The sequence below is a fragment of the Pagrus pagrus genome (genome assembly GCF_965226575.1).
Source record: "Pagrus pagrus genome assembly, chromosome: 16".
Lineage (NCBI taxonomy): Eukaryota > Metazoa > Chordata > Actinopteri > Spariformes > Sparidae > Pagrus > Pagrus pagrus.
Window position 1 is genome coordinate 6742923 of NC_140200.1, and position 27072 is coordinate 6769994.

The 27072-nt window shown below is 43.9% G+C and overlaps 1 protein-coding gene and 1 long non-coding RNA gene across 8 annotated transcripts in view; one reads left to right on the plus strand and one right to left on the minus strand.

The window, feature by feature from the left end:
* Positions 1 to 27072, minus strand: part of LOC311271777 — a 61849-nt gene that overhangs the window by 5484 nt on the left and 29293 nt on the right. The window contains exons 3-5 of one of the 6 annotated variants that reach the window (XR_014624473.1): positions 5728 to 5871; positions 5462 to 5526; positions 4880 to 5373 (exon numbers count right to left, since the gene is read on the minus strand). This is a non-coding gene — a long non-coding RNA (uncharacterized lncRNA). Of the gene's footprint in view, positions 1 to 4879; positions 5374 to 5461; positions 5527 to 5727; positions 5872 to 17970; positions 18020 to 21075; positions 21161 to 27072 lie in introns of those variants that run through there. The other 5 variants (XR_014624474.1, XR_014624475.1, XR_014624476.1 and 2 more) reach the window with 5 other exon arrangements.
* Positions 143 to 17758, plus strand: tmem200a (transmembrane protein 200A). Of its 2 annotated transcripts, none has more exons than XM_084377616.1 (5): positions 143 to 896; positions 12283 to 12414; positions 12518 to 12816; positions 13477 to 13640; positions 14257 to 17758. In XM_084377616.1, the coding sequence occupies exons 2-5, from the start codon at positions 12290 to 12292 to the stop codon at positions 15361 to 15363; spliced, it is 1695 nt and encodes a 564-aa protein (XP_084233742.1). In that variant the 5' UTR covers positions 143 to 896; positions 12283 to 12289; the 3' UTR covers positions 15364 to 17758. The 2 variants fall into 2 exon arrangements, with proteins under 2 accessions (XP_084233742.1, XP_084233743.1); XM_084377617.1 differs by lacking the exon at positions 143 to 896 and adding an exon at positions 8228 to 8583.

The window sequence follows — 27072 nt, forward strand, 5'->3', positions numbered from 1 at the left end:
CTGCGCCCTGCACATGCAAGAAAAGCATGGCACGGCGCCTCCAAACACACGCGCAAGACGCATCCACCTCCCAGTGCTACTCCCCCATCTCTTACTCTCTCTCTCTCTCTCTCTCTCTCACGCACGCACACGCACACTCCTCAGTGAAAGCCTCTCACATTCCCACAAGCGTAGAAGCGCTTTGGAGGAATTGGATGGAGCTGCCTCGTCTCTCTCCGGCTCAGAGGAATAAAAACACGCTTTTACGCTGCTCGCCGCTTCTTCTTACCGCGCGGTGACTTGCTGCTGAGGTTTCTTCAGAAGAGTTGCGTCTTTTTTCCCCTCATTTTTTGACGTGATATCAAGTTTTTTTGGGTTTTTTTATTTTTCTGGACGCGAGAATCGAGAGAGCGCGAGTTTTACGCGGAGGGACATCACATCAGCGGCTTTTGTTGTCTTTCCCCGACGAGACGAGGAGTATTTTTTTTGCGCTGGGGAACTACAAACTGAGCTTTTACGAGTTTTTAAAAAAAGGAGGAATGTGTTCAGGGATTTTCCTTCAGTCGTAATTAGGAGCGCGTTTCGCTGCCCTCATTGTCCGGCGCGCATATTGTCTCCATATGGCGTAAAAACGTGCTCCGCGCGTAACAGAGTCATCTACAGAGAGACTTTTGAAGCCAGCTGACCCAACTCAAACTGTGATAATGACCTTGTACTGTCTCCGTTAAGATCCTCGGCTGTGCCGCTGTTTGGAGCTGAACTCTCCCTCCTGTCATCTGAATTTTCTCCGGCATGGCATCTCAGTGGAAGTAGCCTTCAAAGTGGAAGATGGCTTTTTACTTCCCCCCAGGTTACAGCCTAATCCCCCTCCATGCCTAATGGCACAGTGACGGTGAAAACTCTTGCTTTTTGCGAAGGTAAGCTGTGTTTGACCTCTCCAACTTCCCAAACGCTCGTTTTGAGTCAATCCAAGTCGACAGCTCTACAGTCTATCTTTTTATTTACATCCATATTTAATGAGGTTTCCTTCAATATTTGATGAACGGGGAAGTTTTAACATGATGGCTACATCTTGCCATCTTTCGAGTGTAATTGCTGCTGTTTACTGGACAGGACTGTGATATCATCTGAGGTAGTGTATGATGTGTCAGTGTGTCTTTTCTTGATTGACCGGAGAAGGAACACCATGATCGTTTCATTGTGCCAGGGTTGAGAGATGACCGCTGCCTGCTGTATCTGTGTTATGACTAACCTCGTAGCAGCCTAACAAGGGAGGATGTCAACATGTATGCCTTCAGAGACAGGTCAAAGGTCATCAATGAACGGTCAATGCTCATTTCCAGTGAAAACCCTTCAAACTTTATTTAAAGATCCCCTCAAGACATTTGTTAAACTACCCACTGTACATTAAATTTATTAAAATGACATCAACTCCTTCTCTCGCATTGAAAGTCCAGACACTGAGGGGCACAATACACTATGTCTCTCACTTTATTTACACTCGGTGCATGTGTAAGTTGTATTTTCAAGCGTTGCGAATATTCAAGCGAGCCTGCTCCTGCACGCACGTCTTAAAGGGGCATTAAGCGGTTTTGGAGAAGAAATTCAAACCCAGAATTTTAGTATTTACAATATTAGTAAGGTACTAAAACTCAGAAATATTTAGATTTCTCATGAGTAAATAAACGAGCTGTTAAAATAGAACACTGTTTGAAGCTAGAACGGTGGCAGGGTCCGCCACATATAATCAAGGTACAACAGTATAAAATTGTGTTTTATTTGTTTATTTAGGCATAAAAAGTCAACAGAGTTTTTTCTCTTCTGATAAAAATGTATTCACTAAAACGACATAGTGCGCCTTTAAACTCAGATTCAAGGTAAAACCAGCCTCCCTGTGTCAAACTGCTCATTCATCATCCTGCACGCTGAAGGTCAAACATCTAAGCGAAGGAAAAATGAGCAAAATACATTTTACGGTTCACAAAAGCCGCTGAGTATCTGGTTTCATTGTCTTCAGCGTGATTCCAGTAACGTTGGTGAATCATTCAGGAGTACGTCTCACCTCGAGAGCCGTTTGAACACGCAGGGTAACTCGCTGAGCCTAATGACTCGTAGCGAGCGGCTGCCAAACACATTACCCCAGAAATGTGGCTTAATTTGAGAATCATCGAGAAGTCAGGCGACGTATCGGCTAATCCTCCTTCACACATATCCACTAACTGGATAATCCTGTTTAAATACCCCTGGGTCAGCAGTTCCTTCACTTTGTCGCTCCAAAGACTCCCACAGAGGGACGTGTGAGCCCACAACCCACCACCTGATAACAAGAGGTCATCCTACAAGGCTGCGTGTGAGGAGAGTATGGTGTATCTGATATTCAAGACGTGAACCCCTCAAGGTCAAATGACATGAGAACTGTTAGTTTATGGAAAGTGGAATTAAATGATCTCTTAAAGGTACAGTACGTTGAATTAATTCTGAAAATAAATAGGCGGCAGCATATCAGTAGGGTAACAGCTAACTGCTGCCTACTGTAGCTGTCATTAGCTAGTTAGCTCAGTTAGCTGTGCAGCCAGCAGTCCAGACTGGGAGTCTGAAGATTTCAGAAAACCAGGGGAGCGCTGGTCTTTAGACTGCTAGCACAGGAGCTTTGGACCGGGACGGACAGGGGCTAGCTGGTTAGCATGCTAACTTCTGCAACACAATACAAACACGTCATAACGTCACAACTTAATAGCGTTATTCTTCACATTCTGTTTATAAGTTTAGCTACTTTTTAAACTGTGTTCAACTCAAATTCGTACATATTACACCTTGAAGTGCCAAGACACACCAAACCGACATTAAAAAACTAGTGGTGACGAAGACTGAATGTTACGTCGCCTGTGTCTCGGTCAAAAAGCTGCGCATATAACACACCGCAGAGACTTCAGCCAAGTAGCTTGTATGTTCTGTGCCTGCGTGACAGGAAATCCCTCTCCATACATCTCCAGTAGTCCGTATTTGTCATTCAAATGAAAAGTGGAAGACTCAGCACTGCTGATATACAAACCGTTGTAGCATTTTGACACCACTCTGGATGAAAAAAAAAAAAACAGCCACGCAACAGGCTCAAGGGGCTTTCCCTGTCTTTGTCTTTTACTCTTATTGTGCTCTGATTCACTGAACAGCCAATCAGACTGATTTCTCTCTCCGATGGACTTCGCCACAGATTCTGTGCGCTCAGTCGGCCAAGAAGCTGCCTCCAAAGGCCGACTAGTGCCAACTGTGCAGGACACACCACAAAAACTAGGGCTGACACTGGTTGACCGTCAGCCTGGTGTGTCAAGGTCCTAATAACCTATACACGGGCCCCACAAAGGTCCCAGGACCCCAGTTTTCGGTGCCACTGCTGCAGGGCAGTGGGGGACAGCTCGTGCCTCAGGATAAGTGCGGGTGACGAGCAGAGAGAGTCATTTTGCGGGAATGAACAGGGGGTTCACTCCAGTACGCACACACACATGCCTGGCATGAGCATCTGGTGATTCAATTCAAGGCTTAATGCAATTGAGCCGAGCTGGATTGATCACAGGAGGCAATGACACTGATGCAGTGTGAAGGATGTGAGACGCGAGGAAAAAAAAAACTGCATGTATCATCAAAATAATGAGGAAGGAAAAAACAAACAAGCCGGTGAAGAGTGTGCAGGATTTGACACTCGAGTGTTTGCATCAGAAAATATGCTGCCGAAAGGTCAGCGAGAAAACACAAAGTGACATATTCTCCAGACAGATGACTCATCATTGACCGCGAGTCTGTAGGAGTGAAGCGATGCACTAACACGAGCGTGCTATCTGTTTATGCCTTGCTCATTCTTGTTCCTCCTTTTCCTTTTCCCTATGGTCTTTTCCTCCCTCCGGTCTTCTGCTATGAAAGCCAATTTCCTTTGGACTTTGCGATCAAAAAAGCTAAATGGCAAGAATGATGAAGACTTCAGTCAGGGCATGCTCATGTAATCTGATTACTCAGGAGCCAGCCAGACTAAAATCGTACAGGTATATTTAATTTCAGTCGATTCTGTGACTCATGTCTTATCACTGTCACTGTAGGAAACAAGATGTTGAACATTGTAAACCCACTCAACAGGGGAAAATGTGATCACTCTTTTAACAAGCCGTTTTCTCATGCTATATCAAGCTCCTGCACAACCCAAGGCCGAGTGCACGGGTGTTATTTGCCTTATTAGATCTTCTTCTCAGGACTGTGTGAGTGTGTGTGTGTGTGTGTGTGTGTGTGTGTGTGTGTGTGGTCACTGAGCTTAAATGACATTTTCCTTACTTTCCTCAAGCTTGGTACTTGTTAGGGTGTCATATGGTGACCTCATATAACTCCCAGCACAGTTTCCCCCTCGCTAATGGGCACCTTTGTGTCGCATCAGATTATTACTATGATTACCAGTTTCTAATTTGTTAAACGTGTTCAAGCGTGTTCCTAACCAGACTTTTAGCACAGTGTTGTCACAACATTAGATAGAAAATTGAACCAACAGAAAGGTAAAGCTGCAACATAAAGACATTTAAAGTGTTATCTTAACTGTAGTTTGCAGAAAAATGTACAGTGCCAACATTTATTCTGGCGATGGGTTGTCCTATCTGCCAAAGTGTGATGCTGGAGCAAAATTACACCCAAGATGTGTTGATACAGGAGTGTTTTCTAACCATCACTAGTCAAAAGCATGGATCCCTACCATCTACCCTATATGACGTAAACACAACACAATCAACCAGAATAACTAAAAACACCTGTGTGTCTGTGCTGATTAGATTCAGCTTAACGACTTTCAGCTCAACGAATGCAGCTTGCAGATGTGCTGGTCATAAGTTTGTAGTTAGGGGTACTGAAATATCAGATTTAACTACAAAAGGCCACAAATCTCCATCTCAAACATCTGCACAGAGTAACACACAAAGCACAGACCGTGCTGTAGTGTGGGGAGAGCGTGATGGAAGTGTTTTTATCTGCGTCTGGTGTTCTCTGGTGGAGATTTGCATTTGACAACAACATGAATTCAAGGACAGTTTTCTTTCAAATAACCTTTTTATTTCATTTTATCATACAAACCGAACTACAAAAACAAGTTTCTGAAATAACAATCAGAATCGAAATGCCTCCAGTAAGAATCCTGGGTTCAATCCAAGATGGCGGCTCTTCCTTAAACATTTCCAGCTGCGGCGCTGGTCAGGCTTCACGTGCTTATCGCTCTACTGGTTACTCTTGACTGGTTGGTCAGAGTGCCTGGACCTCGGGGGCATGAAAAGCAACACAATCAGCTGTCAGGGATCAGAGTGACTGAGGTTGCCTTGTGTGATCAAGCAGCTGTGGGGCGCCCCTCTGCAGCTGACTCTGACCTCTGACCTTCAAGGAAAAGCAAACAGAGAAATCCATTTCAGGGATCGAGAAAAGTAAATGAGTGATACTGTGACAGAATAAAGCAGACCTGCACCTGCTGTAAGGCACATCATGCGTTTTAATCCACGTGTCACATCTCATCTCGCCTTTATATCTTCTCTGAGAAGCAGAAACATCATGTTTTTTAATGTTGCAGCCCACTATAACGACAATACCTGCTTTACATGTCTACTGAAGTTACAAGTTATTTTTGTCAAAGCTGCGGGGCTTTACCGACAGCTGACAATCAAGACTCCGCTGCCAAAAAGCATCGCATTAGAGAGCTTTATTGTCTGTAAAACTAAAAAAGCAGCCGCTGACCTTGTAAAAAGAGTCGTGTGCACTTCTTCCATTACAGGTTGATGTGTTGTGGGTTTCAGAAGGCACATGCTAAGAGGATTTCCTAAAACTGCCTCTGCTTGTAGCTGCATTTTCCTCCCAGCACCCATCTGGTAAAGTGATTATCTGCAGATTAATGTAATAATAAGTGTACACAGTTTGTCGGTAATGGGCTGAAACATGCAAAAAAAAAAAAAAAGGATAAACTTTAACACACATTAAAATATGTCCTTAGTTAACCCACTATCCATCCTATGTTATACTATATATACTATATATAGGATTATACCATATTGGATTGTATTAAACTACACTATACTGCACTGTAATATATGATGCTATACCATATAACATCCTACCTGTACTATATTATATCGACTTAACCATACTTCCATACTAATACTGCTATATTATACCATATTATACTATTTTGCACTTTATTACTGCCCTACAGTTTATTATACAATATACTATAATGTAAACCATTAAAGTCTGTTCTCAGGCAAGCACAGGAGATATCGTCTGACCCATCGCAGATTCTTCATGCCGTGTGAGAGCTCTTGCCGTCTGGCAGGCGATACAGAGCCCCCCTGTGCAAAATTAACCTTTGTAGAAACTCATTTGTTCGAGATTTTAAATAATGCTGCTTGAGGCTGCATGGACTGTGCAGCAGCTCACGGTCTTCTTTAACCACGGGTTGTGCAATATGTGTGATTTGTGTTGGTATGTGCTGCTCTGTTTCTATGTTTTTTGGCTCTATCATATGGTTGATGAAGGTTCTCAGTCATCCGGGTCAGCTGTATCGAAGGCAACTGGACGTGTTTCAGTTTCTTGAAGACGTCTCACATCTCATCCAAGAGGCTTCTTCAGCTCTGACTAACTGGAGGGGAGTTGCAGGCTTTTAACCTCTGTGTGGGAGTGTCCTTACCGAGTCGTTAAGGTCACGTGTTTCATGTAATACCACATTTTATTCTATACTCTCGCTATACTTTACTATATTGTTTATACTTTGTAGAACCTGACTGATTCTATCGGTTGTCTGATATTATCGGTTGACATCGGCCTACCACAGATAGATCTGTATCAGCAGCTGTCCCACTGAGTAAGTCAGGTGTTTTGAGGTTTTACTTTACAACAAGAACACAAAAGTCAAACGTTACGCTGAATTCATTCTTATCTACTGAAATCAATCTGTGGACGAGCTCTTTTCCACAGTCGTGTGGCTGTACTTTGAAATACAGCACTTAAATCTGACCTGGCATTTAACAACAATCCCTCTATTATATTCCCCCTATTTCAAGTAAAAAGCAGCATTGAAATCAGGGCATACAAAGATCACATATTGTTCACTGTGTCTTTGCCCTTGACTCACGCAGGTATAATTTACCTCGCAAGAGAGAAGAAAGTAAAATACCTTTTGATATTCAAACACCCTGACAAGCCTGAAATAGCACTTACTGGAGTCCGCCAAAGCAGTGGTTATCTGACGCTCAGCTCCATGATATTATGGCAGATGACCTTAGGGGAGCAGCAGGGGGGCTTTGTCTGTCTCTCCATGTATATCCACACCAGGAGCAAAAAAAAGAGCCAGTGATAGAGAATTTGTTTTGACACTTAGAGCAATTTGGCCTCAGTTAACCTCACCAGAGCAGTTTATGACAAAACACACTTGAGCCACGGTAACTGTAATGGGAGACATAATAGATACAAATGTTTCTCTCCTTACCGCGCTCCATTTTTATCTCCCCTGCCCATTCCTCTGTCATTACATCTTTTCCTTCTCCCTCTGCTTGTGTCCGTATGAGATGCATTCCTCTATGACGTGTTAGCCCACAGTTCACTGAAGTGAGTCACTTGAGACAAACTTTTTTCAGCGTCCTTCCAGAGTGAAAAAAAAAAAAAAGTGCCTCGAGTTTTTTTTATGTGTTATCAAAGCACCTCCTCTCTTCTCTCTCTCCATGTCTTCCCCCCCTCTGGCTGTCTTCTTCGCATCCCGATCCCTCTTATCTTTACTCTCCCCCCACACACCTGACGTCTCCTTGTTTTGTTTTTCCTCTCCCACCTTGTTCTGTCCTGTCCTCTTTCCTCTTCCACACTCTCCCTCATTTTTTTTCTCTCTCTCTCATGTGCAGAATTCAGAGAGAATTTTAGAGCTTCACCACGAAATTGCATAAACAACTTGTAATTAGCACCCCCGATGCAATGCTAACGTGTAAACGTTGAGGGTGCAAAATATTCGTTTTTCTTCTCTTTTGCAGGCACCTTTCATGCCAATTTCTCTGTTGCTCTCACCCCCTCTGTTCATCCTGGTGTCTCCCTTTCGCCATCTCGTCTTCTCATTTCATCCCACTTGCCAATTCCCTCTCTCCTCTCTCCATTCCCTCCCGATTCGACTCCGGCATCCTTCGCCGTCTCCTCTGTTCCTCCCCCCTCTCAATCACACCTCTTTGAAAACCGATAGAAGCAGAGTGAAATCCTTCCAAACTGTGACATAAAAGTATGTATATACATATATATATATATATATATATCTGTGGACAGAAATAAAAATATAAATCATATGTATTCATGGGAAAGGCCCTTTTGTGAACAGGATGCAGCGTTAATGATATTACCTGTCATTCCTGTGCACACAGCTGGTGGTTGCTATAGAAACGTGTCACCTAGCAGCAGAACATGTAGTTGCTATAGGGACAATAAGTCACGTGACATCTCCTATAGATACCTGTCGCTATTATGCTACAAAAAAGACATCACCTAGAGGATGCAACGCACACGGGGGGGGGATATCCGCTGGGAAACGCATGACGTTTTTTAAAGTGGGAACTCGTCTAAGAAGTGCGTCTCTAAATGTTTAAGTGTCTCCATTAACAGATGAATGTGCTCCCTGCAGGGCGAGGTATCATAAATTGTTGTAATCGTTTTCTGACTGTGAGCGTGCACAGATAAACAGTGGAAATCATTTATAAGGTGATCACAAGGAGGCTTATTCATCATTCATTAAAGACTAATTAGGAAAGTGCTTATTACGGCAGTGAAGTGGAAAATGGAGCGGCGGATTTCGCATTATTCATAAGTTTTGTCTCGCAGGAGGCGGAAAACATAACGCGCCGGATGAGTTCTTCCTGGGTGTTGCTGGATTTGAACTCGTCATCGAACGTGGTCACAGCACAGGTCCGACACGCTCCCCCCCAGCAGAGAGCCTCGCTGTGTCGGAGCCTGAGTGGTTTCTCGTTAGGGCTGCTGCTGTGTCGGTAACGGCAGCACTTGGTTCTCTCTGCCCCACTTGTTTCCTGCTCCCGCTTTGTTAAAACTACAGGCGCACTTGGCTTGTTTTCCGCCTCTGTCCTGTCATCACTGGCAGAAACAGCACTCTGCCTTCCTTTATTGTCTTTGTCTCCTTTTTTTACAGTTGTTTCCAAACTCTTTGTACAGGCTTTCAGTTTCCGGCCATGACTCAGTGTTGCACCCAGGTATCCCTCTCCCTCCTCACCCCGCTTCCTCCTCCTGTTCTCGTACTCCTGTTGTTATCTTTTCACTTATTTTTTGTCTCTCCCATGGATCCCTTTCTCATCTTTAAGTAAACCGAGGGAATCTCTCCCCCTGCTCGTGAAACACTGTGTGGGTTTCCTGTTTGACGCACACCAAGGAGTGAAAGGAGAGAATCAAGTAGAGAGAGCGAGAGTGAGAGGGAGCGCAGAAAAACCCGAGAAAAGAGGCTGGTAGTGTTTGTCCTTGTGTGATTCACCATCTGCGGTAAAGCACTCTCCTACGGCAGTATTACCAATAGGATGATTGACATAAAAAATACATTAAGATGTGAGAAGGAGAAAAAGAGGGTAGGAGGGAAGAACGTCTGGTCTTGTTTGTGATTCACCCTTACTTTAAATACTAAAAGCTGTGTCTGCTTCTGATGCTTAAATCAGACTTTATTGCTATGAGATATGTAGAAGAAAAGAGAGAGGGGGGGGAGCGTGAAAGAGGGAAGTAACCAAATAAAAGAAAATGAAAAATTAGAGACAGATTAAAAATAGATCTTAGAGGACAGTGGGAGGAGAAACATAAACAGAGCGAGAGAAGATAAGATGAGAAAGAAAGCCGGGGTGGAGGAAAGGAAGTACGGGAAGGGAAAAATTATTCAGGGTCACAACCAGAATGCATTAGACGGTAGACTGAGGGTGAGAATAAGAGAGCGGCAGAGATTTACAGATAGTGTGTTCTTGGATGGAGGAACAGAGAGAGAGAGATGGAAGCGAGGAGGGAGAGAGAAATTAAAACACAGACAGATGAAGGTCATGAGTGTGTTCTTGTTCCCATGCTAAATCCATTTATCCTAATAAATATACATACAGGTACACACACACAGACGGCGCAGAACATTAGCAGCCAAATAGTTACACTGTTTTATTATAATACTGAAAAAGAAACACAAACTCAGTCCAGCCCAATCTCACACCAAAGCGTGTAATAATTCACTCAAGGTCAGCGTGCGAGTGTCATGGTTCACCTCGCCTTGGCGTATGAAGGGGCGGTAGCAAAAAGGGCGATAATGATGAGAGCAAAGGACGAACGGATTAGAAAGAGCAAGAAGGTCCATAATGAAAAGAGCGTGGGATCGGCTGGGTGGCTCATTCAGAGGACCTTCATCCTCGGTTTGAGTCCCATGTTAGTGAATAGTGACTGTTTTAAAGGAGACATATTAACCTTTTTAACTTGAGAGATCTTTGACATTGCGCAAGAACCTGTATGTACTGGGAAAGGAAAACACTTTGAAAGTATAATAAGTCTCCTTTAAAACCAGACGGTGTGTTTGTTGTACCAAACTTGATCTCTGACGAAGAACGTGTTGTTTTCACAGTTCAGCAGGGCCAAGCGCGATAGTGAAACAGGGGACTGCTGGGTTTATTACACGGCTTGGCTTGATACCCTCTTACACAATCGCATCTCAATCTCAGTCTAACAAAACAATACAGCACAGTAACTTTCTAAAATAATCATTTGGATCACAATCACACATTCCACTGAAAAAAAACTTGTTACTGACTGCTTCATACCCTTTTCTCCCTTTAATAACTACCGTCATTAACATATTATTAATCGAGAATCTTACGGCTGGTGATTACTAACTCTTTAAATGCTCCGCGGCAGCTTTCTATGGTCAGCCGAGAAGGCTGAAGCGAGCTGTATATTGTACTGTACTTGTGGGAGGTTGCCTGAGTATATTAATTGTGAGGGGGAGCAAGAAAATGATGCAAGTTATCTTAAACGTTTGAAGGTGGTGCTCAAGCCACAATTCAAACAATGTTATCACTTTCCACTGCTGCTTCACGGCTGTTTGCTGATGACTCTGCTGATGGCGCCTGACCCACAACTGATCACTGTGGTTTCATCGTTCTGGAGTAACAAGAAACACATTCTGCCTTTAGCAATACAGCTACTTCTGAAGAGCAATAATAGAAATGCCCATTCAAATTCTCTACCGTGGTAATTTAACTTCAAATATAGTCACTTTAATCCTCTTAGTACTGAACGGTACAATGCTAATGTTAATGTGGCCCCAGATTAACAGGCATTTAAACCCAAATGAAGGCTCCCAGAATAGGCCTGTTTGTTTTAAACCCACTTCCTTTTAATAACTATTAATAGGCATCTGAGCAGCTGGTGAGCGCAGAGACCGTGATTCATTTGAATAATATGTCAGACTTGCAGCCCTATTTACAGTTTCAGAGCTGCAACAACAACGTACATAAATGACTGATTTGAATTGAAATGAATAAAAATGATCAGAGATTACAAGAAACCTGAGCGACGCGCGTTCCTCTCTCTGTTCGCTTTCCATTTCTGCTCGTCCTATCATCTTGTTTCCTGAGTTTCTCTCTCGTACGCAGAGGAAGAATGCTGCAAACAAACATCCTGCAGGGGTGTATGGCTACATACAGCATGCAAACACATGCACACGCGTTCGCATCCCTGCCCATGCTGGCCTCAAGTCTGGCCTCCAAAGACAACATCCCCAGTAAACAGAGGAGACTTGTAGTGGGTGTGCACATTTTTGTGCGCCGACATCTGTATCACAGCTAAACTGCAAAGAGCTTTTCTTAAGCTTTAAAAAGACGCTCAAAGTCTGACACACTTTCCTTGTAAAAGTGTGTTCTCAAAAGTCACTGCTGTCCTTCAGTTGACACACTTGTGTAAAGTAAAATAAATAGAGCTGGAACTGGTTCAATCTGCTGGATCTGTGGGTGACGCTGCACTCTGAATATCAAGTGTCTTACAACTCCTTTACTCAATGCATTTGGGAGATTTGAGAAGTGCATCCCTGAGCTGTTCTTAAATTTGAATGTTAATGTTTTTTGTCTATGTGCATTCTGTGCATCTTTTTGATTGTGTGTAAGAAAGACCAAACCAACTGGCAGGGAACAGCTCCACATCGGTGGTTGTTTAGTAGTCTGGCAGCACGAGCACATTCACAACAGATGCTGGACATGCAGCGCATGTTAACTCATTGCTAACGTACTTCTCTGTGTGTATCTGCAGGTTCAGTATGACTGCAGCAGCAGGTGTGCTCACAGGCTTGGCCAAGCTTAAACGCCAAGACTCAGCCCGCTCTCAGCACCGGACCCTATCAGCGGCAGGCCTAGGAAACGCCGCCCCAGAGAGCGCCCCCAGGTGATTGTCTTAGTTGATTCCTGTGACCTAGGCAAGACCTGTAACTGTAAATAAGCTGGCAAAACATATGTCTCCATAAACCATCAATCCTCTATTCATTCAGAAAGCGAAAACGACGCACTGATGTTGTGGTTGTGCGAGGAAGGCTCCGCCTCTACTCCGCCTCCGGGTTTTTCCTCCTCCTTGGATTGGTCATCCTGGCCGTAGGGATCGGCATGGCGACGCTGGGTTACTGGCCACACAGTGAAAGCATGCCCCCGGCTAAATCGCAGACGAGAGGTGGACCAAAGACACCAACTGCTGGAGGAGCTCAAACATCTGCCGCAGGCGAAGGAAATAAAACCAAGATGGCCACAACAGACGGGGGTGTGGCTAACTCCAGCGCTAGTCATAATGTGCAAGGTAAGAGTCATTTCCCTGAATACTTAGACACTTAGGCTGCGTTCCAGACAACTCAGAGCTCGAAAATATGTCTCACCTCCTACTGGACACAGTATGGGATGTTACTCAGAAGTCGGAAATGCTATTTGTAAACTCAAATCCATCTACCTCCACTTCATGAGGGAGCAGTTGTCTGACATCACACAAGAATGGCGGCACCCACGGGGAGGATGTAGGGTGTATTTGTAGACAGAAGCAATAAACTGCTGCACTTGATCATTATTTTTCGTCAGTTTGTTATCTAAGTCGTGTTCTAATCTACTGGAAGAAAGACCAAACGCGAAGCCATAACATGCCACACCAGGCGAGCTCAACTGCTGCCAGCAACAAGGCTATATTAGCTGTGATTATTAACCAGGGAGTTGAGCCTGCCAAACTTTCTAAGCTCCTGGAGGATTTGAAAAAGTTGCCTACACCCAGTACATGCAAGGAGGCTGCACTGCTCTGGGTTCAATTGTGTGACATCAAGTTGTTTGGTAACGTTTGGCGTTGTGCACCTGGGACGGTTGAGGGTTCTAGGAAATTCTGACCTTCGGCTTCGACTGGAACGCAGCATTTACTGCGTGGTGCATAAACTCATACTTCTAATATTAAATGAGCCTCCTTGTGTCCTACATGTAGATACACCCTCCAAGCAGACTGGGGGCGCTCTTGCGCGGTTCCTGGAACAGCATCGTCACTCTGAGAGGATGAAGATGTTCGGGCCTTTCACCATGGGCATCGGGATTTTCATCTTCATCTGTGCTAATGCCATTCTTCACGAAAACAGAGACAGAGAAACTAAGGTAGGGCTGACATCAAGTGCTGAAGAAATGAAATACAAGCGTTTTCCAGTGTATTTTGAGGGTCTACATGCTGGTCAACGAGCTGCATCAGGAAATATAAACACACAGGCATGATTTATGCAGAAACTGGTTTTAGAAAAGGTTGCGAGGAATATTTCAATCCTAAAACAAACGACCTAACTCAATAGAATATGTAGTTGATATTCCTTCCCAACCCTGTATTCTCATTTCTGCTCTTCCTCCACTCTCTAAAAAATATGGGGCCTGCGCACTGCAGTCATCCATATTCATCATCTCTACACAACTAACATGCAAATCATATTTCTGCCAACCTCCTTCCCCCCATATCGCTCCAATTTCCCTCTGATCACATTTCCCCTGCTCTTATGTCCTCTTCTTCCTCTCCTTGATTTGATTACCCCACCCCCACCTCCCACCCCCTCCACCCTTCAGGTAATCTGTGTGACAAATATGTATTCCAAGGTCACAAACATCCAAAATAAACACACACATTTGCATCAATAGAATAATATGTTATAATGCGTATTAGGACCTATTTTCAGGCAGTCCAAAGTACTACTGCTACTACTAATGATACATTTCTCCTCTGCACTAGATAATCCATATGAGAGACATGTACTCGACAGTCATCGACATCCATCGCCTCAGGCAGAAAGAGCATAAACAGCACCAACACCGCAACAGCACCTATTCGCGAGACGTTGGAGATCTTCGAGCCTTCGGAGCTGATAACGCACGGTTGGCCAGCAATTCGCTCCTCGCGTTCTCCTCTCGAGCAGGAGGAGGGTCAGCAGAAGAGGAGGAGGTGCTGTTAGGGGATGAGGAGTTTCACAGACAAAGGGAGCAGGCTAAGTTGGATTGTAGTTTTGCGGGGCTGCTGGCGCCGCTCTACAAGGATCGCACCTTCTACGGCCCGGGACTCGGGTTGGCTGGCTCAGATTCGATGCGTCGCCAGTGGTCGGTGGATGGAGATGTGGAGAGGGGAGGACACCATGCGCGCTCTATAGTCTCCTCCTCTATCTCCGCATTCACGCTCCCGGTCATAAAGCTCAACAACTGTGTTATTGACGAGCCGGAGATGGAGGCGATTACTGAAGAGGAGAGAGGAGGCGAGAGAAGAGACGGAGAGAGGTCACAGCCTCTCAGCTCCATGGAGTCTCTGGTGGTTCCTGTAGCATCCGTTGCCAAGGCCTCCAAACCGCCGGGCTTACACCGGAGCAACTCCGCCTCCTCCTCCTCCCGCTGCTCCTCTATCTCCTCTGCCTCCCTCTCCCCCGCTCCCTCCTCTACCTCAGGCTGCTGGCTCTCCCCGGGAGCAGCGAGGACCGACTTTGGCTCCAACTCCTCTCTGCACATGCTGAGCAGCCACTCCAAATCTCTGGACCTGGAGCGCGGGCCGAGCATGCTCAGCGTGCGCCCGGAGCAGCGAAAACACCCCAGCTGGCCCCGCCTCGACCGTAGCAACAGCAGCCGCAGTAGCAGCGGCAACCGGGGCAGCACTAAAGGCTACACGCGGCTGGAGGACAGGGAAGAGCAGGGGGAGCGGCTGTTAGATGTGTCACATTCGGTGACAATGAGGCGCGACTACAGTAAGCGGGAGAAGCTGCTAATGATATCGAGGTCACATAATAATCTGAGCTTTGAGCACGACGAGTTAAGCGGCAACACACTGAAGAGGGGCAGCTCTGAGACTCGATTCTGAAGACCCTGAACTACAGGCTGATAACAGTTCTGTCCTGCTCTGTAAATTGCTCTCCTGACAGTATGAGTGAACAGCGCTTTTGTGTCAGGGGGACACTAATGAGTTCAGGAGGTTCACCCCAGAGAGAGAGAGGGAACTCAAACCTGGTTCTGAAGACACTTTGTTGAGCAGCACGCTGGAGAGTAGTTAGAAAATGGACCATAGTACACAGTAAAAGGCTGAGGCCTCACGTCAGCACGATGCTAAACGCCTGCTGTACCAGGTCCAGTGGTGCTGTCCTGTCGCTGAGCCTGACCTGTGACCTCTGTGGAGAGGAAGTTCCCGACAGGGATCAATAAAAATAAATCCCATTGCATCATCCGTCTCCTTTATACAAAGATAGATCTAATAAAGTTTTAACAGGATCTCGACACTGAGACGCTTTAGGATCGATGCTGTTTCATCAAACTGCTTTTGTAAAGTGTTGCAAGGTTTCATTCAAGGACACGCTGGAAGAGCTTTGGGCAAGGTTCTTCCTCAGCGCGTAGCAGTGACACGAAGGCAAATCTGTTGTAACAGACAGTCAGTTTAGACACAACCTGAGGATTTAGCAAGACTAGAAGAAGACAATTATAGTAAAATGAATGATCTTTGCTTTGAAAACAAAGTTATAAAATGCTTGATAGGTTTGTGTACAGAGACAGAGGCTGATATTCATCACTTTTAGCTCATCTACCGTGCTGGTCTTGAAAATCCGATTCAAAAGCTAAACACAGAATCAGCTTGAAACTTACAGCCTGATGTAAACCTATACAAGAAGACATAACAGCGTACTGCAGCAACAAGGCTCTGAAGTCCAAAAGGTTTAGATATCAGTGGTAAAGTATTTGTTTTAAAGGTCGTTTATGTATGTTTGTGCATCTGTCTGATCCTCAGGCTGTAGCAGAAGTAGAGATCCACACAAAGAGCAAATTCCAACAGAAGCAGTTACTGTAATGTCAACATGCTACAGCACAGATGTGAGTTGAAATCAAAATGCCAGGCGGCAAAATACAATAAGTCCATGTTGCCCTGCAGTCACAATATTGCTGCCCTTTCCCAAGAGGTGTTATGTTTATCTGCTACTGAAATCTAGAGGAAACAATCTATCGCCACCAAATTTAAAGTCTATTTCCGACTGGAAAAGATTTTAATTGAATTCACTCAGGAAATGCAGTCAATTATTCGTATGCTGATCATTTTTGTAAACCTATTCACAAACCCAGAGCAGGCCCTAACTATGTATGACCAGAGTTATGATAAATGAGTTCTGTAACAATGATTATTTTCTCATAAGCAAGCAAGCCAAGCATTACATTTAGCAGAGGTTAAAGAAATGTCTCAAAACAGCTCAATAGTCCAAAGTTATTCAATTCATAAAGAAATGAGTCAGACCTGAGGCATTTCTTGGACTTAAACTATTGATTTGTCAGCATGGTCGATTAACGTTACAATATTGAAATAGTATGTAAGTGAATGTGATGTGCTAGCTTGGGGCCAAAAGTAAATCACCATGTACACATTGATCTTGTGTTATATGTATAAATCCAGGGATCTGTCATGTTAAAAGTCCAACTGAAATTAAACAGCATTTTATTGTCTGCTACATCACACGTGCAAATCCGCTCTGTGAATCACGTATACTGTTTGCTGCTGTGGTTCTTACTCTTCAACACCAAATTTCTGATATCTCCCCAGTACCCTATGTCTTTGTTTTGATAATTGAAATAAAAACACTATTAACAATACATCTAAACAACATGTTGATGTTAGTTTTGACTAAAAAAAGGGAAGACCGAATGAGATTTCAGTTGGACTTTAAAATGTGAGTCATGCTGTTTCTGCTATAGTCCCCAATCGATGATACATCTTGTGCCCCTTTTTAATATTTATTTATTTATTTTTATTTTTGACAATATTCACCATTTGAGGATGATTGCAGGTTTGAAATCAGGAATTAAGCTACAGAGCAACTCAGTAATAATGTCTCGGCATATTTTGTTATCAACGTGTTGAGGAGGTGTGTTGTCACTGGACACGTGAAGACATTGTTCTCGTCTGTCGTCGGAGTATGAGCTGATATGAAGCCTCCATGTTGCTCACTATCTCTGTTTCAGGGTCTGTTCGGTTTGTCAGCTAGCTTAACGACACTTTAACACATTTATTAATGTAGTTGAAACCTCTTCTGTGCTATTTTAACGCGCCACCCGTGAACAATCGAACATCGACACCACCTGTGAGTGTCGAAAAAGACAGAGCCGTTTCTAGGAATGCAGTAATCTTGCCAGAGAGCTTCATTAACCGATTCCCAGCAGTTTCTGCGTCAATGTCCAATTTTAGCCTCTCTCAAAATAAAAAGTATTTTCACTGAAGGATGTTTGGTCTTAATGAGTGTCTCTAACCAATGCTGATTCCTACGCATGCACTCACGTATAGCAGCTCTTCTAGTTACTCAGGGGTCAGTGGGAGGTAACAGCCTCTCTTGGGTACATGAACAAACACACACACACACACAAACACACACACACACACACACACACAACACACCGTCTGACCCCACACCCCAACACAACTTCCCAAATACATCACCAATTCCTATCTCTCTCTGTCTTCCTCCTCCTCCTCCTCCCTTCGTCTTCTGCATACAGAATAAGCAAAGGTCTGTATGAGTCATCATCAATTATCATATGCTCTGCAGCTCTCTGAGAACAAAACACACACACTTACACAGAAACAAACATGCACACATGCAAGGACCAAAGATTTTACTTGTGCATGAGAGCATACATACATATTCCTTCCCAAAATGCAAATAGTCACCAAAGCATAAATAAACACACACGGACCGAACGCTTACAGTGCAATTCAGAAGCAGAAGGCCGATGACGCTGTCTCATCTTCTGCGTTACCGAGGGCACAGATCATAATCCTAACCCTTTCTGAAGGCAAGAAACACATTTGGCCAGCAGAGATGGATGATGTCGCATCCAGTTAACGTTAAACTGAAATTGCCTCGTCCTGTTGAGACGTGCCTTCACTCTCTTTGTCGTACCAGTTGAGGATTTTAATGTGAATATGAAAGTAAGGGGTGAAGTCTTTTTGAAAAATAGTTCTGCCCGCAGCTGTCGACTCAGTGCTGTCGTTTTAATGGCATAATGTTGGAGCATCTTGTTGTCGGGATTCATTAGGATCCAATCCTGACCTTGTGTCTCTTCTGCAGTCCATTCACTTTCACAAAAAACTCATTTAGACAATCATAACTCTCAAAAAGGTCTTGTTTCACAGAAAGTGACATCAAAGTCAAATTAGCAAGAGCACAAAGGCTCTTGGAGAATACATTACTCACAGAACTTGCTGTAACTACATTTTTGTTGCTGACCACATCTCCCGTTAAGGTCGATGGCTGAGTAATTAAAGCAACTGAATGAAATGTTTTACTCCCCGTACAGAAGTAAATCCAGAAATCTAAATGCAAGTGCCTTTTCTCAGTAACCCTTGATGCTTCGACTTCGGGACAGTGTGACCAAACAGAGCAGGGCACATAGTTTTGCACAATATTCTGTACATTTGATTCGAGGAACCTGACGACTAGCTGCAGACTTACTGTACATGTAACCAAGTGTTCTTTGTCTCACTATCTTCATATCAAAGTCTTACACCCTTAAGTCTTAAATCTTGCATCCACAAATAGATACATGACCTCATGCCTCTTGCCATGCCGCTCTCTTCCAAAACAAATGTACGTGCTAGCCAGATCAAGATCTTTATGACAGGAGGCAGTGGTGCTCATTCTGCTTTTCTTCACAGCGGCCGCCAGAATCGACCCAAAATATGAGTTCTTTGTAACTGCATTACTGAAACTATACACGATATGACGACCCATACAGTAGTTGTTGAGGCATTTCACTCAAAAGCACAAATGTCAACCTTAAAGTGGCACAAGAGGGACAGTCTAGTCACCATTATTTGGGAACCATGAAGAAAAGAAAGAAAGAAAAAAAGTGTGACATTCAGATGTTGAGATATTTCAGGTGGAACCACACCACACAACTCGACAAGTGAAAAACTTGGCCTGCTGGTGGTACTAGAGGAAATGTCTGGGAATCACCAAAGTCAGTAAGGTTCATCCTCTCGGCACTATACAATAGATATTGAGATATTTCTGGTATACCACTACCTTGGTTAAAAAATGGATCTTCTGTCCAGTTGTTAAAGATTTAGTCTTCCAAGCTTTATGTCATCAGCAGAACAGAATTAGCTTATCGCTAAATACCAAAGACAGGGTGTGGAGGTCGGAAAGCATCAGAGACAGCCTGACGCATTGGTTTTGGTCTTTTCATGGGTTTTAATGGCAGTATGACTACAATGACAGAGGCCTTATCCTTAAACTTGCAAAAGACTACTGGCTATTCAAATTGTAATTAGGTCATGAATGCTCTTACATTTGCTGTTCTAGACACCTGCTTTCGAGTCGCTTTATCTAAGAAACCATGTGCGGAGAGAGCTCTTTTCACATTTCCCAGAGCGGCAGCAGCAGTTTTGGAATAAACAGAATACAAGCTGGGTTTGTACACTGAGCGGTGAGAGCCACCAAGGCTGCAGAGATAAAGAAAAGAGTACCAGCTATACAGACGCTCAGTCTGCATAACAGTCTTTGAAAGAAACCCGTCACTCTGGACTCTGGACAGAAAATATCCAAACCACTGTTATGTGTTGAGATTATTTCAACCTTCACAGCGAAGGAAGACTGGTATAAACATATTAATGTGGCTCACACACAGATGAAAATTACCATCTCTAAATCCCTCTAGATCACATATTTATACCGCATCAATAGAAAGGAATGACTTTGAAGACCTGAGGCACAGGTGAGCTCGCCCATGTGAGGACTGATTTTTCATTCATTCATTCGGCTCTTTCTTCTCCCGCAGCAATAACAGGGTTTCATTATGTGGGTTTGTGTATTTTTCTTTTTTGTCGTGCATGCGTGCTTGTAGATTGTGAGAACATTATACGTGCATGTGTGTGTTTCGCCCCTGTGTTTTTTGCCAGTAACAACAGCAGAGATGTGGGCAGTTTACTGACATAATCAGCTAATAAACAGACTAATTACTCGGACACATCTGGAGGGTAAACTGAATGGTTTGCAGATTAGCTGAGGAGAATGGCTGCCAGGAGGGCGAGCTGCATTAGCACAGCTGCCACGGATAATAACAACGCGTCGTGGTTTGGGATGAGCAGCGCTGAATTAGTAATGGAAGTGAGTCATCCAGTCAGTCACATATTGGTTTCTAGAGCGGTGAACGCTTTATTATTTACTTTTCCTGATAAGGTAAAAAAAACAGCAAATTATTATTTTATCAAACCAGATTTCTGATTACTTTTTCGAAAATGTTCAATCGGCGTATCGATGTTGAGGAGGAGGCGTGTAATGTTTCCGCACTGCTACAGACAAGAGTCTCAATGTCAAAGGTCATTTATTTCCCAGAACGTAGCTGAGGGCATCTTCACTCCGCTGCCACATTGTCATTATGTCATATTAACCCCTCTCCCTCATCCCTTTATACTCAATCCTGTGTAATTAAGTGGAAAACTGAGTCCCCCTGCAGTGTGTGTCACTGACAGCGCCTTGTGGCGATAGTTCCAGTGTGCGACTGTGTGTTCATGTGCCTTTCTGTGTGTTTGTGCACTTGCCATGAGGCAGCAGTGGGGGTGCCAGCCTAGTTGCCATAGCAGCCCGAGATGTGCTCTGGACCCCTGCCTGAGGAGTCAAATCACACTCACACACACACACACACACATTGAGATTTTAAAAACATTAGACACTACTAACAGCCATTAAACGGGGAATCAAAACAGCAGAATCGAGCTGTAATCCTGGGGTTGATCCAGTTGGCTGCTGCTGCTCTGTCCCACAGTGATAATGGGCAGATCAGGTGAGGTCAGTAGAATTCATCTAATGCACTTGACCTGGATTTGTTCAGGTCTCTGTTGGCGGGGAGTAAAGAGGATGTAGTGTATTGTACGAATATATTAAAGACATGCTTTCAGTTCTAAATATAGGCCGAAAGGAGGCCCCGCTCTCCCGTACTGTACCTGCTCCACTGCTGCTCTGCTCTGCCATCTGTCTCAAGAGGAGTAAAGGAGGATACAGTGCAGGCTGTCAGATGACGTGATGGCGGAAGCAGAGCAGCAGAGGAGATCAACATGTACTCGGCGATAACAGTATTATGCAAATAAGCCTGGTACATTATAAGCACAGCTTTCAAGTTGTAAAGCTTTGGCCTTTACAGCTCCAGCTTCAAAGCTTTTAATGTCTAACCTTAGAAAATGTCAATCACACAGGGATGTGATTATTTCCAAATCAATCCGGAGCTCTGGATTTTCTGACCTGAAAATGTCCATAAAAATGTGTTTCTGGTCGAATTAGCTTATCTGTCCTCTCCTCTGTGTGTTTGACTGAGGGCAGGGCTCAGCTCGTATATGCACACACAGAGTGGGCAGCAGAGCAGAGAGGCCACAGCGGAGACGGTGAATCAGGTGAAGAGAAAGTAACATTTAACTCAGGTTGACGACCACATGACCCCCACACACACACACTGCAACCACAGCACCAAAGCCCTCCTCAAACCAAGGGAAAACCCCCCAGATACATATCAATTTATCGCTCAGAGGGAGAACAACGCACCCTGTGCAAACAGCTGTACAATGTCTTCAGTGTTTTCTCTGGCTATGTGAAGTCTGTGTCCTTTGGGATTTAGTGATTACAAAGTTATACATTTTTAACAGAAGGCCTGTGTTAAAAAAAAAATGCAGCCATGGAGTTTAAAGGAGCACTCCAGAAATTTTGCACTCCAGTACTTAAACATAATCAGACTCACAACAGACAGTTTAAAAAAAGGAAAAGCATCAAAAGTGATATAGCAGAACCAGAAACGCATTCTTCTTTCCTGTTAAAATGTGGCACCTTGTTTGGTTGAAGACTGGGGTGTGTTATGCTGGTCGCAGCTGCTGTAGCCTCAAGGATACAGCTTTTAGCAGAGATAAGGAGAGGGCTACACACACACACACACACACATTTTAAAAAAAATTCTATCCTGTAGCTTCAGGATGTGTATGAGCCAGGATTTTTGGAGCTTGACCCATATTAATGACTGAAGGTCAACACACGCCAGCAGCATATAATGTGCGTCAAAACACCTGCAGTCAATGTTTTTTTTAGTAAGCCTGCACGCTGGTGACATCCTGACACACGTCAACCTGAAATGACACATGTCAAGATGCTGCCAGTCTGTCAGTATATGCCCCCGTCCCTTTTCCCCAGTGTTGACACGTATCACATATATTATCACATTCACTCCCTGGAGTCGCACATCCCCTGACCGAACACCTGACTGCTTCTCTGGTGTATATTGGTCCATCAGTTGACATGAACCTCTGCATTGCATCACCTGTATGTTGCACTTCAAAATTAGGATATCTAATTTTTGACTCTTTTGAAAATATGTTCCTCGTCAGAGTTTTTTAGGTGCCTGTCACAGTAATTGTTGGTTTGTGTGCTGAATGAGAAGTTATACTTTGGTAATTTTTGCAGGGGCCTAGGTGTTTTAGATGGTGTGTGCATTGCTAAGGCACATTATCATAACCTGCATGCAACACTGCAAAATGGTTCAGTGCTGAAGAGATAAATATTGTATTATCATACTCATGAATAATAATCACAACAAAAGTTTGTTTTCTCTTCAAAATTCCTTCACTCCGAAGCTACTCTTTGAATTCAAGCTGCTACTCTCTTAACTCTCAGGAGTCTTCTCATGCAAATAAAAACTTTTTCATTGTTGACAATTAGACGATGATGTGTTGTGACTGTGCATGTGTTTACAGTTATATCGTCTTAAAGGTGCCAAGAACCAAGAAAACAAAACTTCCACCAAGAAGACTGTGAGATCCTACATTGTGTTTTCTTCTCTAAATGTTATGGGAGATCTACAGGAGGAGTAACCTCTATGTTCCCAGGGTCTCACAATGTCCATTAACACTGTAAGAGATGGTAAAGTCTGTCTTAGTAGTTCAATTTGGAAAAGAAGAAAGGTAGCTGGATGGTTCGAATGTAGTTTGAATAGTAAAAATCAGCCACTGTTGAGATATTAATGTCAGGAAAGTAAATGTGTCGTATTAAGAAGGTATTACAGACACAGGGGAACAGAGATATGCTCCACTATAGGATCGCTTCATGGTTTAAAACAGGAAAGAGGCCAAAACTTTTAGAGACTGCAGATTGTTTGTTTTCTTCTGTAAAAACCTTTGACTATTAACAGAGATCTGCTTTGAATCATGGCTAAAAATATGTGAAACAACACCACTGGAGTGATGTTACAAACTGTTTAATGGTCTTTATTTTTCACAGCAGTTATGTGTAAGTATGAAATTAATTTGACACGGATATAGGGATGTAAATGCTATAATGGTGCTTCATAGAAAACCTAAGGCCTCTGCAGCGATGCTCATTAGACACACACACACACACACACACACACACACACACACACACACACACACACACACACACACACACACACACACACACACACACACACACACACACACACAAACGCAGTGCCAGCCAGTGCCAGGTGAGTCACCAGTGGGCTTTGCATCCGCTCCATATTCCTTTCTAAATACAGTCTGTCTTTTTATTTCTCCGCCCATCGGTTGATTAACTCTCTTGAGGTTTTTCTTTCTTTCCGTCTCATTCCCCCCTGCGCTCAGTCACCACCTTCATCATCCCATCTTCTCTCTTCCTCTCTGCCTTTCAATTATTTCCTCTCTCCCTGTACTGTCTGCCCCCTTCCTCTCCCCTGTTCATGTTTTCTATTGCGCCAGATTTACGACACATGACGAGCTGATTAACATTATTTCACAAACTCAAACTCAACAACCAAGAGTTGTACAGGCAGCTGTGAGCGAGAGAGAAACAAAAAAACATCTGGAGAGACGGAGAATGGCATCTGCATGCATGGAAACTAACCAGTAGTGCGCAAGGCAGCCTCTGTGCGAGGGAGTTTCTGCTTTGCTGCAGGGCATACACACTCTCGCAGGTAACTCTGCTGAAACCAAGGGAGGCACTGACCCTCTTATAATTGGTCACTGTCAGTGCAATCACATCTGCACAGACGTCCTGACTGGCAGCTGCTGTTCACTGAACAACGAGCACACAGTTTAGACAGAGGCTTGTTATTTTAACGGCAAATCCTGTCCTGAGAACAAATTCTGCGATGAGGACACACTGGATGGATGAATGGATGGATGGATCGATGGATGGATGGCGGGAACAACTGAGGTCACTAGCTGTTCTGTTTTAATGTGTACTTTTGTACCTCGGCCAGGTCTCTTTTGAAAATCAGATTTTGATCCTAATGGGACTTCCTGGTAAAATAACGGTTAAATATATGAAATGAAATAATAGGTTTTCTGAGAAGCACAATCGATTTCTCTCAACATGTTCCCAACCATGACCATATAAAATTGAAAGTTGTTTCACTGGACATTACTGCACGAGGGACATTTTAACACATTGGCAATTTGGAGTTATATTGCTGGGCAGGCTTTCAGAAAATTACAGCGGAAGTGAGCTGAAATTACATTATAAGAATCATAATTTTCTTCATATTTGAACAGTCATACAGAAAAATTGTTCTATGTTATCTTGTTCACAATGACCAACTTACTTTCCCTTTCATGTTCTCAAAAACCTTACAGTAAAACAACTCCAAATTTCACTTGGATATGAGTTGAAATAACAAGCCTCTGGCGTTGAAAGTGACTAATCATGGGGCCGGTACCTTCGTTGGTTTATGCCCCACAAATGGTCCAAAGTCAGTCTGACTCGCGTGAGGTTGACTCAGCTTCGAGAGCAGAGTTACCTGTGAGAGCGTGTTCGCCCTGCAGCAGAGGAACTCCCGCACGTGGCGGCTGCTATGAGCACTTGCTGCGTGCCATCCTCTCCCTCTCCCCGTGTTTTTTTCTTTGCTCACAGCCACCAGTAAAACTCTTCATGGTTGCATGTTTTATCAGTGTTGCGACATATGACGTAAGTGTGACGCCGTAGTATTCCCCCGTATTTCTACTTCTACTGCACTCTCTGGTCCCCTCCTTTCTCTCTATGATGGCAGGGAGCCCCAGCACGAACTGTGAGCTACGAGGCCGACTGTGTTAATATTCCACACACTCTTCAGTAAGCACTACTCAGACGCACCGGTGGAGAGAGCTTCTAATGAGAGGACCTTTATGAGTTTACAATGGTACAAATGAGAGAAACAGATAAAACTGTCAGGGTAGTACTGTCTCTGTTATTTGCTGTTCACCTTGGTGCTTTCTCTCATTTATCCGCTGCTGCAGCCTCGTCTCTGCTCTGGCAAATTATATCATCAATATTATCTGCCTCAATTAAAGGCCTCATTTAGACCTGCTATTTGTATGCGGGTATTTAGAGGGGAATTTAACAGGGAATGATGCAGAAAGGGGAGATATGTCCTCACTGACTGCAAGTCTCAAGTATTAGTTAAGCTCTGAAACCATTGGATCCTACATTTCCCATAATGCTAAACGGCATCTTTCCTTTGTCAATCCTAGCCTGTGTCTTTTGAACTCCACACCTCCAGTTTATAACACGCAGTCTCCAAACCTGATCCGAGATAACCCTGATGGATCTTTTTGGGCACTTTCCCTTTACTTCATTGTAAAATAGAGACAGGGAGGACACGAGGGAAGAAAGAGGGGTGTGATGTGCAGCAAATATCCCCGGCTGGAACGTAAGTGGCGATGTTGTGGTCATCTGGTATGTCTGAACCACTAGGCCCTTGGGATGCCCCAATTTGGTTGCATCAGGTGGACTGGAAACAGAGGGGAAACAACTAGCCTGGCTTTGTCCAAAGGGAACATAATCCACCTACCAACAGCTCTAAAGCTCACTAATTTACACAATATAAAACTTTTATGAGAGTTTGTGTGCAGCACTGGACTAATTCTCAGCCTAGATGTTTAGCTTTTCCTGATCAACAAGTACAAAGGTCACCTAACTCTGACGTACAACTTATAGCCTAAGCCAACTGATTTCACAAGACACAACTGTTTCTTCAGCAAACTAAAAATAAATGCATCCAACACTGCAGTATTTTTTTCCCTTGACACACCATGTTTGCTTACAAGCGTACCTAATTTTTAGCCTGGGAACCAGATGAATCTGCCAAGCTCATTTTTCATTTGCTCTGGAAGATTATGTCTGGGCCCTCTCCCGCTTAGTCAGATTTCTCTTAGACTAGTTTATGTTGGTTAATCTCTAGAGTTTATCTAATATGGGACGGATTTGAGGTGATGGTGGTCCAGATTTGAAAAGTCACAAGCCACCGCTTTCGCTGCTTTGATTGGTTGTAGATCTATCCAGTCTGCAAGTCCATCCAGGCTCACAAAGCTCAGATCAAACTGTCACATTAGGCAGTGCTAATCAAATACAAACCAAGACTCTGATACTGCATTGCCCATCTAGTCGATGCTACCTTGCACATTTCATTCATGCATCATAGGTCTATCTGACTGCAATGTGGGCCAGTTGATAACACCCCTTAGAAATCAAAAACCAGTCCGTCAGTGCCAGGCTACGTAATTTCGCAAACTGACACCAAATCACAATAC